This window comes from Oculina patagonica, chromosome 7 (genome assembly GCF_052425735.1).
Source record: "Oculina patagonica isolate OP01 chromosome 7, crgOcupat, whole genome shotgun sequence".
Classification (NCBI taxonomy): domain Eukaryota; kingdom Metazoa; phylum Cnidaria; class Anthozoa; order Scleractinia; family Oculinidae; genus Oculina; species Oculina patagonica.
In genome coordinates this window covers 23582879-23600315 of record NC_135764.1, presented here as the reverse complement: position 1 = coordinate 23600315, position 17437 = coordinate 23582879, and the positions used below count along the sequence as shown (strand labels likewise).

The following is a 17437-nucleotide window of genomic DNA, read 5'->3' as shown; positions in this document are numbered from 1 at the left end:
TATGTACCTTAAAACAAATAGTTCAAATTTAAATTAAACGAGTGTGTATCACAAATTGAAAGGGCTTAATTAAAAGATCCATTTTTCTTTGTTTTAAGATCGCTCCGACTCATGAACGATTTAAAAAGAACGGCCGATTGAAACTTGCAGTCTTTTGCTAAGCTAACCTTTTGGAGCAAAAGGGGTAAGTTTGAGTTATTCGTTGGCGTTGAAATACGAGATCAAGAATTGACAGCGGTCAATAATTTACTTATTGACTAGCAAGTTTGCCTTTTTGAGTCATTAGTGAGTTCCGATTGGTTAACACCGACTAGCAACATAGCGGGTATCTCGGGGCAAATTTAGCAATTAATTATTCATGCAAAAGACCTTTGTGGCGGAGCCATTAAGCTGCCTTTGTTTAATCGCGTAAAAAAATCTAAAACATATTTGTGACATGATTTTCTAAACCACACAAAGATGTATCGTCTTATTTAGCCAGTGAAAAGATATATTGTCTCTTCCTAGTTTCGTTAACAAAGCAACAAAGGCGAGGATGAAAGGATCTCTTCACTGCTTGCTGGTTGTGCTCTGTTGTTTAAGTTTTGCATTGAATGTTCTTGGAGATGACTCTGATTTTATAGATGAAAAAGGAAAAGCTTTGAGACACTTAAAAGGTAAGAGGAATTCTGATGTCTTTTCTTGGCATTTCTGCCTTGTCGCTTGACTCAAAGAAGAAAACATAAGTTATGTCAGCGTCGGAGAATACAAACTTGCACGGACGCAGCGCACCTGTGGGTCAATGAGTTAATCCAACTGTTCTAGACGCGAAGAGCAGTTGAGACGTCTTTACTCATTGTACCCTGGCCGTATATCTTGTTCTTTTGTTTACACGCTGTTTTGCGTTAAAAGCGTGTACACGATTGAACAAGAAGTCATAAAGTAATCTATAGTGTAAGCCTAAAGTGAACAAAATCATCCCATCGCGCTTTTGACAGAAACTTCACTCAATATGACTTAAGGAAAACTTCTAGATGCAGGCTAAATGTCTGTGACTCACTCTATTTTTATTTACTATGTCATCTATGAAAATTTCAAAATTTATAACAGGGGAACATTCAAACATATTTTGGCGGGAAGATATAAATGTCAACCAGCTAAAGCATGGTCAGTGAGTTAAGTTGTCAGCTGACTGTGCTTTAAGGTCAAGCACCCATAAATGACCGGACTACTTCAAATGTTTGCTGCTAAAGCGTAGAAAGATTAAGCTGTCCTGTGATAATAGGCAAGCCATTAAAGTCGTCAGCAGCCTGGACTATTGGACCACACGATCGGTTACCCGAGAAGACTTCCCTTACGATTTTAAAGCCAGATGTTATTCTAAATTTTCTAGATTAAAATCTTCATATTAAAAGGTTCTCGATACCCTTGGCAGTAAATGGTTCTGCCTTTGCTAAGCTCTTAAATTGATTCAAAAGGACTTACGCAGAAATCACCAAATAACTGCAAATAAGCTGGGTTTTTTTTTAATTTAACTATGCAGGAAAATAGAAACGTTAACTACTAATGACTTAGCTTAAGCGTGTCTTTTCCGCACTTAACTTTTCATTGCTTCATTAAATTTTGTTGTTCTTGGCCAGATATTAGTTTGGTTTAGCAAATGTCCCTAGAAAATGTCCTGAATAGCTTTATTTCATAATTTTACTTTTCATTTTATTGAGGTCGCAATCTTAATTCCACCCCACTGAATAACTAACACGTTCATCATATCATTATTTTTTTTCGTCCAGTGGTGCCAGGTACTAAACGAAACAAAGTAGATTTCCACTCAGTAGAACAGGAAGCAGGAAGAGCTGTCCTCAAGTTATTAGACGCCAAAATTGGTAAGTATGTAGTTCAACGACTCAACCATCTGTTTACCCATGTACCTGTTTTACATTTTTCGCAGACAAAGTCAAAATAAACAGTGTGAGTGAAAGCGTTGCAGGGCCGCTTAGGGTACTTCGGGATTAGAGGAATCATTCTGTCATCTTTGTAACTGTCATTGCGATAATAACTCTAATTTTAATTCAAACACTGAAGATTTTCTTTTTGGACTTTTTTCAGTGTTGAGTGTTCTAACAAAGAAATTTAATTATACCCTCCTTTTCTCCCGTTATTATATTTACAAAAGAAAGCTCCAGGATGACTCACCACCTCTTTTTCCGGACTTTATCAACAAGTATAAAATTGAAAATTAAGATTATCCAATATGTACAATGATAGCTCCTCATCTCGGGCTTAGATTGTAATAATTACATGTATTAGGGACGATTATAGTAAAATATGAGATTGTAAAGTATTGTAAGTTTTTCGCTTTTAAGTATTTTATGTGTTTGAAATAAATGTTTAAAATAAAACCCTTCCCACTTCCAAGTGTGTTCATTTACCCAACCAAATCAGTTATATTACATGAAGACGAATTATTTATATCGCCATCTTTTGTCCCTTTTGTAGGCAAGAAGGTTAATGACGCTGCTAAGGAGGTCACAGATTTTCTCAACGACGCAGTTGGTAAGAATTGAGTCTTCACTGTACATATCTTACAAGATGGATGCATGAAAATGATGAGTTATCCGTTTAAATATATTCTCCTTCTTTGAAATTTTGATTAAACGTTCTATTTTTTATTGCAGCGCACGTACAAAAACGTGCAATACAATAACTTACACGAATTACAATTCTAGAACTATTAGAAATAGAAATAGAAATGGAAATACTAGAACTATTAAACGTTCTATGCTATATACCAATTTCGCACTTTCAGGTTAATGCCGGACTGCACCCTTTTAAATGTCAGACCAATAAAAAATATAAAGAACAACTGGTATGAAATGATTTTTGGGGAAAGAATAATATATTCATAAGATAGATGCCCTTGAACTGTTCTCAGCATGTGTATTAGATAAAGTGTGGTATAATTCTAAGGTCGAGCGGACACAATAGGAGCATTTGTCAACCACGAAGCAAGTCAATAGAATGATTTTTAGGTCCAATCATGTTTTGCGATGTCAGAGCCACTAATATTTCTAATCATTAACTTTCACAGGTCATCATGCAAGCCAAAGAACGGCAAATATCCAATCTGACAAACAAAAAGGTAAAGGGAATATTTTAAAATACTGACAGCGTTAGTATTATCATTATGCAAAAGTCTTGTTTGGAATAGAAATACTGAATAATGCCCAAATATCCTGGCCTTATTCGTATTAACGTCACACTTTTGAGATACAAACCTGACAGGTTTCTCATGAACGAATTTTATATCGCATGCAGTAGAGACAATATTCCCGACACAAAAACAATGTAAAATAATTGCATGTAAACGAAACTAGGTGGGGAATTTTAATGCTCAAATCGTATCTGTAATATGAAGTGACTAAGAGTATCACCACACCCCCTTAATATGTTACTAGTCCATTGCAGAAAACCCCCAACATTTTGTAAACTTGTATTGACAGTTTGTCGGTACCCATTCATAAGGCTGGGAGCACTTGGAGAGAAACACTGACAAAGTAAAGTGTCTTATCCAACAATAGAACATGATAGCCCCGCCTTTAATCCTCCAGATTTCTAGATTCAGAGAACAACGGCTAACCATATTACTTATCTTATTTTTTCGCTTCACAGAAATGTCACTCCTTCACCTTGGTGCCAAGAAAGTTCTTACAAACCACGATGAAGACAACAAACCCAAAAAGAACAAAGATGGTTCCTTCCTTGTCAATTTTAAGATCCCTTACATAGTCACACCAGTTGAGAAGAAGAAGCCAAAAGCTAAGAAATACCATCACAAACACGGCAAGAAGCCACACTTGAAGAAATACCACCATCGTGTTCTGCATCACCGACATCATCATCATCAGCACCATCATGTGTTAGATGCTAGCAGGCATCCAGTGGGTTCACCACAAGCCCCATACAATCCACATGCACAAGGTGAGTCATAGAGTGAGTTCACGTCAAAATAGTGCAAATCGTTCTCAGCAACTGTTTTGTTGCTACCAGAGGAATGTCTCGTGGCTAGATTAAGTAAATCATCACCAACGTCACCACCACCACCACCATGATCGACATCGTGTCGTCATCACCTTTTTTCAAAAAATGTCCCGAAATGTTCAAGACAGATTCTGCTCAAAGTTCCAGCACAGAAACATTCTGTATACTGTTTGAAACATCTCACTGTAATTCATTTCTCTTATTGACCCCGCTATTAAATTCTAAAGAATTCTTGAGAAATTAAATGTCTAACCTCGTTCAAATTCATTTTTCTCTCGCGGGGTCAGCTTGAGAGCTCAAATTTCGATAGGTTCTTCTTAACTGTACTAAAACTGTGTCCATGCTATAAGTGTTTTTTTTGGTAACTTTTTGGCCTTTATTGCTCGAGTATTCAGCGGAAACCGTCTTCATTTTTCACCATCATCATAATTATAGACATCTCCATCATCACCACTTGCCAAAGATTTCTCAACATTTTTCTCTTTCGTGGCGGTTACGGAGGTTATATGTGACTTAGTTCAAACAATAGGATTGCACAAAAATAATCACTTATTTTTGTATACTTGCAGCCCCACAAGCCCAAGGTCAACCTCCAAACTATAACGCCATTGATTTGACCTTCAATGGATACAACTGGACCTATAACTACAGCAATGACACCAGTTCAGATATGGTACCATGCCAGGGTAACTGCATGGAACCTTGTACACAGCAGTGCTCCATGAGCCAGGACTGCTGTTGTTGTGACCCTAACATGATGGCCCAGACCCAAATGGCTCCAGCTCCGGCGTATCCGCCTGTAAGTGAAATAATTTTGCCTCATCTTAATTTTCGCTGAAAGATATGTAATGAATTTAAAATTTAAAAAGTTAATGAAATTATATACAACGCTCTGACCTAAACTTAGCTTACATTTGGATGATAGAACGATTTTCACTTGAGTGTCACAAAAAATTCGCTACTATGCTTAGTGACTGGTTCAAAAACGTCGCGCCACTTTCTCATCCAATCAGAAGTAAATTAAAACCAATCCTGACTCGCTTGTGCTCGCTTTCCTCACTGGATTGTTTGAGTTCTCCCTTTTTGATAAGCCAGAGTGATTCCTTTGGTATTCGCTTTACGACAGACAGTTGAAAACTGTTCTATCTCAGAAATTGTATATTATTAAAAAATGAAAATGTTCGCCATTTTGTATTATAATATCCAAACCAAACAACTGAGCTAAAATGATTTCTTACAAGGAAAATGTGTGGATCTTCGATATTTAAATATCGAAGATCCGATACCAGGGTTCATGATAAATTGAAAAATGGCGTTTACTGGTAAAAATTTTGTTTCAAAATTATTAGCTTTCGGCAGCCAGTCTGCTGTCTACGACGGATGGCATTTTTTGAAAATGTGTACCTCATTTTGTTTTCAGATGGCACCGATGCCTCAACCTGCTTACCAGCCCCCTCCTATGCCAGCTGTTCAACCGTCACAATGTCCAATGGGCTGCGACAAAAGGTGCTTCACTTACTGCCCGCGGGAATGCTGCGGACTGGCGGGAAAACGGGACAAGGTTACTAAGAACGTGGGATCTGGAAACGAGGAAGAGACCGCTGACAAAGTAGAGAGTGAGCAAAACGACGACGGGAGTGGTAACGAGAATGCAACTGACGAAGAAACAGAACAAAGTCAAGTAGAAAACGGTGATTCCAAAGAATCTGAGAAGAGCAGTGATAAGACAGAGGAAAGTCAAAAGACCGAGGAACAAACTGATGCTAACCAAGAAGGAAGCACAGAGAGTCAAACCAATGACGTTGAAAACGACGACTAAAGGGACGTGGACACGTGTTATCATGCAACGAAGACCAACAACTAAAGTCGCACATTTTTTAGATACTTTATTTACATAAGAAACGTCACGTGATACGGACAGTTCCTCTATGTACGCGAATGAGTAATGTTAGAGGTCGGCATCAACAGTTCGGTATATTCCTATCGTGTTTAAAGTTTGTTGCATAAAGTTCACAAACTTTGATATTCAAATTTATTTTTTGGACAATAAGAATCTCATTATATTATCCTAGTACACTGCAGCTGGGAAAATATTAGCTTTTTCCGGACTTAACTGTTATTTCATATCTAAGAAAAAAGAAAAGATGTTGTTCTATATTGTTCTAGCTTTTATAAAGCATTAAACATACTTAACTGAAAAATGTTTGTTTCAAAACGAAATATCGCATGCCAAAAGATCAGATTACCAAGATGTGGCTTAGAAACCGAGCGCTTGGATAAGGATTTGTAAAGTCAGGAATAGTGTCCTTATAAGGTATTTTAAAACCTATAACTGTGTAATTCCTGCAGTTATTTTATTTTATTGTAACACCTAACAACTTGAGGTAAATCCATCAATGATTTCATTTTGAAAACTATGTTACTACAAAGTAAATAATTAGAGAGAGGAACGTGTGAATGACAATTTGGTATTCTATGAAAATATAGTATAATGTAAAATTGAACGATAAGAGAAAAAAACTAACGTAGATAACAACTCTAATTTGTAAAATATATATTGTTCTGACTATAATAAACTTCAAAATTTACTTCATTTTTCTTTTCACTTACTCATGTGGTTGTGAGCTTTAGTATCTGGGGTTTTTTATATAACTGAACTGATTTATAAGCCTTTTAGGCCAGTTTCCAGATTATTCGTCGAAAACTTAAAAGTAATGGTCTATTTTTATTAACAATTTCCTTTTTAGAGCACTAAAACTGTGAAATGCGCGTTTGTTCGCGGATGGCTCCGATGGAAATGGATTGCAATTTGAAAACGTTAGCCGACGCTTTCAAGTTGTTACCCTGCACCTTCAAAAAAATCGATATTTATAGCCAAAGTTTGATTTCTATCTCCAAATAAAGGTTTTTTTCTTCAGTTAAATGCTCAAAGATAATGTTCCACATGGTTAAAGTTGCCTTCCACTTATTTCAGAACAGTTTAGACCAAAAATCTGCAATAATCCCCGTGGACCCCCGGTGACATAGTTTTTTTAACTTGATCGCAAACTGTAGTAGATGGATTCTTTGTACGGATGGCAGAAAACTTATCGAAACTTAAATGATGTGTTCCATCGTACTTAAACAGGCGAGAACTGAGCACCCATAAAGCCTGGTCTAGTTTCAGTACTAAAAAGTAACGGCGAGTTCCATGAAACCGATCCGTAAGCTCGTCAACGTATTCAGCTCCCGTTATAAATTTAGCTGATTTTTCCAAGATTTCCCATTTAATTAAGCTATTTCGTCGACGTCTTAAGACTGATAGTTTACGTGAGGCTTTTAAAGAAGTTAGTAAATACTGTTTAATGAGCAGTTTTCCTAATGAAACAGTGCTCGGACTCCCCTGGGAAAAGTCGCAGATCTAGAAAAGCTATTCACTTTGTCCTCTACTTTTCTTCGCCGTTACGACTTTCCTTAATTCGCCCCCACTATCTCTGGTTCTCCGAGAACGTGAGGTAACATAATAAAATTCGACGATAAATTGCCTTTGCTTATTTCAATCCGCCATGTTGGCTAAATTTTCTTTGGTGGACTGGGTCCAATGTTTCATTGACCACACGTCGGTGTTTTGAAAACTCCAATTAAAACATCAACATGATGAAAGTAAATCTTCGTTTCGAAAATCCATATTCTGGAAAGAATTTTTGAAAAACTAAAGTTTTGATGAAAATAACATCGTTTATGAGTAGCAGAAGGCCACACCGTAGAAAACGAACTTTCGTTCTCAAATAAAAATCCGTGCACCTGACCATTAACCAGTCAAGGTTTTTTTAAAAATTCTAGTTCATCAAAAAGCGTAGCACAATAACTTGTTTGTCAATGGCAACTAGAGAAACAGGCATCATTAGAAAACAGGGTTTTCAAGACAAGAACTATGTACTGGCAAGCCATTTAGACGGTTATTTAGCAGTCTGACATCAGAAAATTGCGATGCTGCATAGGTTTTGTTATGGAAATTGTTGACCTGTAAATTGCACGCTTCAGAGAGTCCCTTTAAACGCTTTATTCTCGAACCACTTTTATTTGAAACGGGTAGAACAGCCTAGCACGTGTTTTCGCAACTATATATATAAAGAATACTCTTTATGACTGCTTTCAATATGGTTTATAATTTCTAAGCTCTTTTAGCAAGCTAAAAGACGTCCGGTTGACATTTGGCTGGTGGTCTATTTTTTGTTTGTTTTCTCTTGCACTTAAAACAAAATCTCGGCCATTTCAAGAGTTTATCTTTTTATACTGAAATCCCTTGATAAAACAAGGCCATAGATAATCTACTCGCTGTGTTTGTTAAGTTGGTTCTTGTGTTAAACGCTTTGACCTTAGTCCCCACCACAAGCAACATTTCGCTTGTGATGCAAAGCCGTTAGCCGTGCAACTTTGACTCTGTTTACTTCGCTTGGTTAAGTTTTCTTTTGATTAATTAATACTACTCAAAAAACACAAGTTTCTGTTCGCGCGAAAGTCTAGTAGCTATCGGGGTTTTTTCAAAACGCGTCAAAATCAAACGGGGCCAAATTTTGTCATGATTCTATAATTTTGATCGAAAGTTTTGTATAATCAAAAGAAATTCGTTTTTTTCTGTGGGAGGTTATCCAATTTGATATAATGAAATCAAGAAGTTGTTTTGTTATTCCTCTGTTTCTCTGTCATTTCATATGGATTTGCGTTAGCAAGGAAACAGCGCAGAAGGCCGAGAAGCGATTTGACATAAGAGGTGAGTGTTAGCGGCTATCTAGTAACTACTACCTTAAAAATTATCACAGAACGCTGTAGCGAAACTCAAACGGCTCTTCGACTAAAGTCATCGTTGAAAATATGTTATCAATATTGATGTAAAAATACAATCCATTTTACTATTGCACGGAAGTCTGCAATTGCTATACAAGTGTGACTAATTTTCATACTATAGACTTCAACTGGCCTTATAAAACCTACAATGTTAATAGTTTACTTTAAAGACCAACGACAGAGTTTATGCTATGGGACAAAACATTTTTTTAAAAGAACCGGTAAATACTGGTACCTCGTCAATAACTACCATATTTTACCCTCTTCACTTTCAAAATCGTGCACTTCAATATCTATATGCTGGCTATCAACTTATCGACTTAGTATATTTTTTACTTTTACAATAATATTCTTATTTGATATATTTAACAACACTAGCGCATAACAATCTCCATTTTCGCCGCCATGTTTTTCTTGGCCCGTAGCCGCTGGGTGATGCTGGTACCGCTTTGTATCTTGTGATTTTACGCTCTCTGTGAAATTATGGCTTTATAGTGTATAAGTCAAATAAATCGCTCTTTTGTTTGTAAGCACTGTCGCTTTACACAGCTTGTACACGATTTACCTGTAAAGCTATGAATCGCACTCAAAGTTATGAATGAAAGATGTTTGAAGTTTTTACTGTCCATATATACACATGCACAGATAATCAGTTATACTTCTCTTTGTTTTACCTGTCTGCCGCCATCTCCCTTCAATTTTGCATACAATAAACTAAGACTTTGGGTCGATTATTGAAACAAAGTTTAGTCGGCGTTTAAAAAACCGTGGTCTTAACTGGCTTTTAACCAATGGTTACATCTTTTTTAAAACCATGTACGTTTACACGGTCTACACGAACTGTGGATCGTTCACATTGTAATTATAAAGTTTAGCTCTCAATTCATTTCTTGACTTTAGAGTCCGTATAAAACTTAATCGAGCCATAAACCAGGTCTAACTTGGCGAATTATTAAGCCTGTAGGTTGCTACGCACTTTAAATTCTTGTTATTACTTGAATTCTTTAAACAACAACTTATTATATCGTCTTCTCAGTGATATTTCATCAAGGCACAATCCCATTTGAACAATTTATGTGCACTAAATTTCAGTTATATATTATTGTCATTATCAATTAATATTATCACTTTAAACAGACTGTAGCTTAATCGACAAGCTGGTATTAAAAACGTAGTGGAAAATCCTCACATAAAGAAAGCGCCTATTTATGTCACTTGATTATGGAACACTCGTCAGATGTTAATAGCTGCTAAAGGAATCATGAAAAGTTGAATTGCGACTTGTTTTCCCTACGTCCATGTTACCAGAAGTGGGGCGTTGCAAGGTATTTACTTGATTTGTATGAGGCACTGCTTCCTCTTAAGTGCAGCAAACCTCTACTGACATTCGACGTCTATGTAAACCATCCGGAAATCTTAACTGTTTACAAGCTAGTGTACCAAAGATCGAACACTTATTGCAAGAAGATGGCTTCTCTTCCTAAGTGGAAGGCCAAGTTGGCAGGCGCATTCTTACATCGCACTATGTTGATTTTTTGTGAATATTTTTAGGAAAGGAATGGGTGGCAGCCCAAAAAATTATCAACAAGTTGGTCGACGAGAGTATTGGTGAGTAGATTTATTCCTACGTTTATTATTCAAAAAACGGTGGAAAAAAGACGTTCAGCACGATTAAGTTGCTGCGTTTTATAGTTTTATTTTTTAATTATTGTATCTAAATTAAATCTGTGTAAGTGTTTGATGCAACGGTCTTGGTAATCTAGTAACCTAGAATCTAGAACTGATGGCCTTTAGAGTTCCTTGTTGACGAGCACCCCTGCTGGAGTTTCCTCCCCTTAGCCCCTAGACTGAAAGTCGATTAAAGTCGTTTTTGTAGCTGCATGATTCAATTCTTGGCTTTTATTTTTCTGCTTTAGTTAATCTGTTTTATAATGTGTTTGTTTTCTTAAAGCTAGCAGAGTTTCGGAAGCTGAACGCGATGTTGAGCATTTGTTAGAGACAAATATTGGTAAGCGACTCCTTTCTCGAAAACGTTTATCATTTTTTTCAACTTATGATGCACAAATTATGTAGCTATTTTGTGTATGATTGCAACTGATTTTGTTTCAAGTATATAATAATATGATAATAGAGTGACTGATTAACCAGTGTATTGATCGAAATTCATTGATTGTATTTCAGCTGATCACATCAAGAAGACCAGTAAAACAATTCTCCGAAAGTTACCAAAAGGTAATAAACCTTGTTCACCATTTGACAGGGTCTGGTAATTTTAAAAAAATGTCCTTGTCAAGAAAAAAAGTTGCAGTAGAATATGAATGCAACATTTCCGTCCAAAAGCTTGAAAAAGGGGCGCAGATAGAATTCTTGATATTTATAATTGTAAAATTTTTACAATCTACAATCTAAATACAGTCGCCAACGGACGCCTCTCTAAAAGCAGATACATACAAAACTTCATTTTTAACTTTCATAAGCCTAAACCTTCCCTATACTGAGCACATCCCAAAACTTAAACAACAATTCAATAAAACTCAGCTTAAAAATTGAATTTTGCAAAATTTAAAAGAAACAGTACCTTGGGAACCATCAAATACTCACTAATAACTAACGTCGCCATACATGGTTATTAGAAAAAACGAATTTGACCTCAATTGACAGATTCTAAATTTTTCGCACAAATACTCATAACTAAAGTCGCAATAAATGGTTATAAGTAAAAATAAATTTGAATCTTATTAACGTTATTGTTTTCGATTGCATTCTCTATAAAGACTGCTCAGACAAGATTGAGCACTGCATGGCGCTCGCCAAGTCTGGAGTGTGCAAGACGTCCCCAAAAGCCATGCGTCAACACTGCGCGAAAACTTGTAACTTATGCGGTAAGTGCAAGAACATCACTTTTACATTACATCGAACTTCGCCATACTTATATCCTTCATTTTATGGCAAGTGATAAGGGAACAACTTTTAAGTATTAACCCGTTCACACAAAACTAAAAAAATAAAAAAAAATGATAGCCATGGTTTAGAATTGCTTATCATTGGAGACGTGTTTATATCTAAGACGAAGGGCCCTTTTCTATCGACATGAGTTCTTAAACGTACCTATCCATTTATCGTTATTTGTTTACTTATTTGTTTGCTGGCTAGCTGGCTTTTTTGCTTGCTTGCTTAAAGGGTGGTTGGTTGGTTGTTTGATTGGTTGGTTGGCTAGCTGGCTGCCTGGCTGGCTGGCTGTCTTGGTTGGTTGCATGGTTGGTTGTGTACGTGCTTATTTGTTTTATATTGTTTTCATTTTAATATAATACACTATATGAATTACATTTTATCGTTTTTTTTCTACTAGAATGTCGAGGGCCTTATTTAATTTTGGGCGTTTACGTCATTATACCAAACTGATTAATCGACATGATTACAATTACGTCTGCAAATAGTAAGACATTCTAGTCTTTTTGGAAAAGGACGATAAACGGTGGCTTCCGTCTCCTGTATGTTTTATAGCAGGGGACGTTAAAGGACCCACACACTATTCGCGAAGAGGAGGGCACGAAGCTCCCGGTGTTGTGGTCTGGCCTTTGTGTGAAGTAAATTACAGTATGTGTACAGTGCATTTGAACAGATACATATGGAAATGTGCTATATAAATGCATTATCATCGTCATTATTATTTATATTAATCTCTGTTCGAAATTCAAGGATAAATTTGTGTCTGTTTGCAGAAGACAATTTCATTGATGTCACTCCACATACTCTCGCTCTCAAACAAGCAACAAAGAAATTTGTAAAGAAACGACCAGTCCCGCCAGTCAAGTTACCAAATTTTCACCAAGCAGTAACGGTCAAGGTGGTACCGCAGAAACCTAAAGATGAACACTCTACTCGAAAGAATGACTTAGCAAGTTTAGGGGAAGCGTTCATCCCAGCAGACACGATTAAAATCCTTCACTCGATCGAGCCGCTTCTTTCGCAGCAGACGAAAGGAGTGATGAAATTCCACGAGAATGACTTGAGTCCAGAAAACGAAAAAATTCGCGACGCTCAAAAGCTGTTGGAATATGTGAAGGTTCTTAACCCGCCCAAGAAGATCCTAGGGAAGATTTCCTTCGGAAAAGACAAGAAAAAGTCCACAACTTCTACAAAACCTAAAAAGGCGGACAAACACGAGGTCAAAGAAGACGAAAAAGAAAAAGAAATCAATAAACACAAAGACAAGGTTAAACCCAAGCCTAAACCCAGTAATAAAGCAGCAAAGTCAAGTGTTGCTAAAAAGAAAAAGCTCAAAGTCAAGGGAACACCGCTGACCAGTTTAACGAAAACAGTCACTTTCAAGAATCACAAATACAAGATTACGCCAGTCGTGGACTGGGAGAGAATTTCGAAAATGCTGGAAAGTCTTGGGTACAAGGCAGTTCATATTGTTGGTGTAAAAGACAAGAGCATCCACAAAGATCTCACAGAGCATCTGAAAAAACACGGGGTGGATAAAATTCTAACTCATAAGGGAAAAGAGAAAGCCGCTGCAGAAACGTTTGTGTCAGCGGTCCACCGAGAAAAGTCTTGGCGTAACGGTAAGTCCTACAAATAACTGTTTTAAAAAAAATTTAATATAAATATAAAAATATATAAAAAAAAAAAAAAAAAAAAAAAAAAAAAAAAAAAAAAAAAAAAAAAAAAAAAAAAAAAAAAAAAAAAAAAAAAAAAAAAAAAAAAAAAAAAAAAAAAAAAAAAAAAAAAAATAAATTAAAAGATTTTTTCTCCAAAATTTTTTAAAAAAATTTTTTTTTAAATGGGCTATTTGTTCCAAGATAAGGCCCGAAATATCAAAAATGTTTTCCATAATGTACTGTGCGAAAACGTGGAATATTAACTGTCCTCTTGTCATCCTGGTATTACTCGGGGAAGCAACCGCCATTTTCGCAAAATCTTCATTAGAACACTTGAGAAGTCCCTTATTTTTATGCACCTATCAGTGTTAGTCTGAGGACGGAATTCGGGCATATTTTAATTTTAAGAATAAAAGGCCTGAAAAATCGGTCATATCAGATTAAACGTTCCCACCTTTAGCTCGGAGGATTTTCGGTCTGTTGCTTTCTGAGGACGCATTCGATCTCCCTGTTACTGGAATTTATTATGACAAGAAGTAGGGGGGTTACATCTATTTATAGACTGCTTAAGAAACGACGAAGGCAACGTCGACGACAACGTATTGTGAAAAATGAATTTATATTTACTTGAAATCTCGTAAGTTTCCGGACTTATTCTGCTTATTTATCGCTTTAAGAACTAGCTCCCGCTGAATATTAAAAGAGAGCGTTTTAACACCAAATAGAAAAACAAAAATTAGCCGTCGTGGCTGAAGTTGTCCAAAATGCGCAGAATTTGGTCATTTTACGTTGTTGTTTTGCAGAGAACGGCTACGAAATGTACCAAGATTCAAAACGCACGTGCATAGTTATTATTCTGCTCATTAAACCTTTTTTTTGGTGAGGTTCTTGTTGCCGTTGCCGTCGCAGTTTGCTTAAGCTTTTTATTTTTGTTTGTTCAACGGAATAATCCCGGGGGGGGGGGGGTACCCAAAAAAGTTTTGTACGGGGAGGCTCCGCCCCGAGCTCTTACCCCTTACCCTTTTATATGCCATTTTGCCAGAAATTGTCTCCCTTTCGTATACCTTTTAATGAAAAAAGGTACCCCTTTTATATACCTGAAAGTCGTGGTATAGACTTAAAACATGCCCTTTTCTTATCATTTTCAAGTAGCGCTTAATAAATTGAAATAATACAGCCATAAAATTTAATTGCATCTGTTCGAAATGTTTTAATTAAAGGCCCTTTCAAAAACTTTTATGACAGATTTCCATACCCTTTTGTACACCTAAACTTGTGAAATCCCTACCCTTTTATATACCTGAAGCCTGAAAAAGCTACCCCTTTCGGGCGGAGCCTCCCCGTATAGGCCATAATAGTGAGTACCCCCCCGTGGGGGAATAATTTGTAAAAGCGAAGTGCAGACAATCGGCAATCTGGTCCGCTGAAATGATTTTAGGCCTAACAACTCGTTTTACCTTTGCAGAGGAATATTTCAAGACTCATTGTCATCCCCAGTGCCTCACGAGCTGTGTTTCCTCCTGCATGCCTGGATGTTGCCATGAACACGACAAGGTGTCAGTTGTGACAAAACTCGCCAAGCACTGTCACCCATCCTGTCTCACGGACTGTGTGCCAGCTTGCGGCAGCGGCTGTTGCTCGGCTGAAGACGAACATAAGAGAGGACACCACTTCTTACATTACCAGAGGATTAAAGACTACCACAAGGCCAAGGACGAGGCAGAAAACAAAAACATGATGGCAATGGCTAAACAGCACGACAAGCCCAAAAAGACCAACAAGAAACAACAAGATAAGTTGAATCCCAAATGCCATCCTCAGTGTAAACAGACGTGTATTTCATCTTGTGGCAAAGGGTGCTGCACGGACGAGGGAGAGAAGCTGAGAGATGAGCAAGAGAAGAAGGAAAAGGATGAAAGAGAAAAACAAAGACTGGAAAAGGAAAAAGCGCTTAAGGAAATGTACAAACCTCAGCCCAGGCTCTGCCCGGCTCCATGTCCCCAGGTAATGATTGTCTATATTAATACTGCAATGAGCCTTTTTCCTAATCAGGCATTATTTGAAAGGGAAGATATACTTCAGTAAAGTGAGTAAAACTGAATGTTAAAAATATTTCTTTTCAGAAGTATCTTCGAATTCCAATGGTGCATGATTTAAAACAGGCAAAATACGTTTGAAATTTTCAAAAGAAAATCACAAGCCCCGTGAGAGATTTGAACTCTCGACCCCTGGTTTACGAGACCAGTGCTCTAACCACTGAGCTAACGAGGCCGATGACAAATAACTTTGCAATAAAGAGCTATGCTATACTGCGTGATACGCTTAGGCATGCAAAATCCGCTATTTCATTTGACAAAATAATGTGAAAAGTTTCACCTTGACAAGCTTTTTTGTTAACAAGGTATTTCATGTCAAAATCGATGTCTTTTAGAAAAAGTGACTGTTACCTTTTTAATAAAGAGTCTTTTTAGCGAAAAAACAGGACTGTGTCATGTGTCGTGAAACAAAGAACTCTTTATCAAGCCAAACTTGCCAGTGTGTTTAAGGCCGAGTCTGAGAATAATAGCATCCACAAGTGAAGTTGAGGTGTTTATGTCACAGCTCGGTAAAAGAAACTGATCCAACTTTTGTTTCTTGCCTGTTTATGTACCGCTTTTAAAAATTCTCTCTTTTATTTTCCTTCTTTTTTTATTTTCCTTCTAGGTTTGCGCACCATCTTGTGCGGACGATTGTTGTGCTTTTGGTAAATACGCAGCGCCGCCAGCACCAGGAATGCCTGCTGTTGAACAACCCCATCCTGGCTTCGTCCCTAACGTACCATACCCTCACTCCAAAGTCATACCCATCGAGGCTTTCGCTTGCAAAGAATCGTGCAAGTTCTCGTGCACTTACGACTGTCCCCGCGACTGTTGTCAGCCAGAAGAGCTAGCCCAGGAACAAGCTGACGAAGCCGCCGCGCTAGCATCTCCGACGACGGTAGGAGCGCCACAAGCTATGGCTTACCAAGACCTCAATCCAGCTTTCCCTACCTGCCCGAGTCCCTGTCCCGGTGGTTGTTACCCTTCATGCACTGTAGCTTGCTGTACCTCAGCCCTGGGCCTCCAACAAGGAAATGAGGCTGCGATGAACCCGGAAGCCCGTTCTTCGACTAAAAGAGTGCTGCACGTCACTCACTTGGTTCGACCAATCACGGGTTTCAATGGATGTGCGCTGTCATGCGCTTCACACTGCACGCCCGCATGCGCACGCTCTGGTTGCTGTGATTCGTCGAAGAGAAGAAAGAGATTCAGTTCCCGGATTTAATATCTTTGACTGACAACAACGGACTTTATATCGAATGCGAATGTGATGCAAAACATTGTAAAGCTCAATTCCTGCTAAAAAATACCCAGAGTGTAAATTTTTCCACTGGAAATGTTCGGAATTGTAAATTTTGGCCACAAAAATTATATTACTGATACGAAGAAGAAAAATGTACCACACAGTAATACATTTTCGGTGTGCGCTGAAGGCGCCGATTGGACACGCACTGCACATACATTGCGTTCAAACTAACTTTCAGTCTACCCCATTTTTGCTTTCTTTTGAAGAGTATGCTTAAGCCCTTGTGCAGAGTCAAATGCAAAAACAGTTCATAGTTAAGTTTAGACAAGCTTTTATAAGTCTTTCTACAGACTTGAAGCTAAAGACGGTCGAAACAAGAAGGTTTCATTTGTAGTTAAACGTAAATGCATTTAACGTTATCTGTTTATTCGTTTCTTGTACATTATTATGAATGATGGCAGCCATCAGTACCATATTTCTTTAACAATAAACTCTTTATACTACGATAACAGTCTCCGGCATTATTGTTGGGATGGGTATATGTGTGAGGATGTAAAGGCGGAGATGGGTGTGATGAGGAAGAAGAAGAAGGTGTGGGGAGCTCCTCGTTTGGGTGGGTGGTCGTTGGGTGTGAGGGTAATTAAAGAATACGTAACAGAAGG

The 17437-nt window shown here is 37.5% G+C and overlaps 2 protein-coding genes and 1 non-coding gene across 3 annotated transcripts; 2 read left to right on the top strand and 1 right to left on the bottom strand.

Annotated features, from left to right (window-relative positions):
- Positions 1–368: 368 nt before the first annotated feature.
- LOC144660132 (uncharacterized) lies at positions 369–6610 on the top strand. Its single transcript, XM_078520691.1, has 7 exons — positions 369–656; positions 1770–1862; positions 2476–2532; positions 3068–3118; positions 3649–3957; positions 4587–4816; positions 5438–6610. Exons 1-7 carry the CDS (start codon positions 536–538, stop codon positions 5834–5836), a joined length of 1260 nt encoding a protein of 419 aa, XP_078376817.1. The 5' UTR covers positions 369–535; the 3' UTR covers positions 5837–6610.
- A 1833-nt stretch (positions 6611–8443) lies between these two features.
- LOC144659904 (uncharacterized) lies at positions 8444–17284 on the top strand. The gene is made up of 8 exons (XM_078520426.1): positions 8444–8770; positions 10396–10452; positions 10796–10852; positions 11026–11076; positions 11619–11726; positions 12567–13415; positions 14917–15455; positions 16155–17284. Exons 1-8 carry the CDS (start codon positions 8662–8664, stop codon positions 16752–16754), a joined length of 2370 nt encoding a protein of 789 aa, XP_078376552.1. The 5' UTR covers positions 8444–8661; the 3' UTR covers positions 16755–17284.
- Positions 15650–15722, bottom strand: Trnat-cgu (transfer RNA threonine (anticodon CGU)). The gene has a single exon. It is a non-coding gene; the product is annotated as a tRNA-Thr (tRNA).
- Positions 17285–17437: the final 153 nt, after the last annotated feature.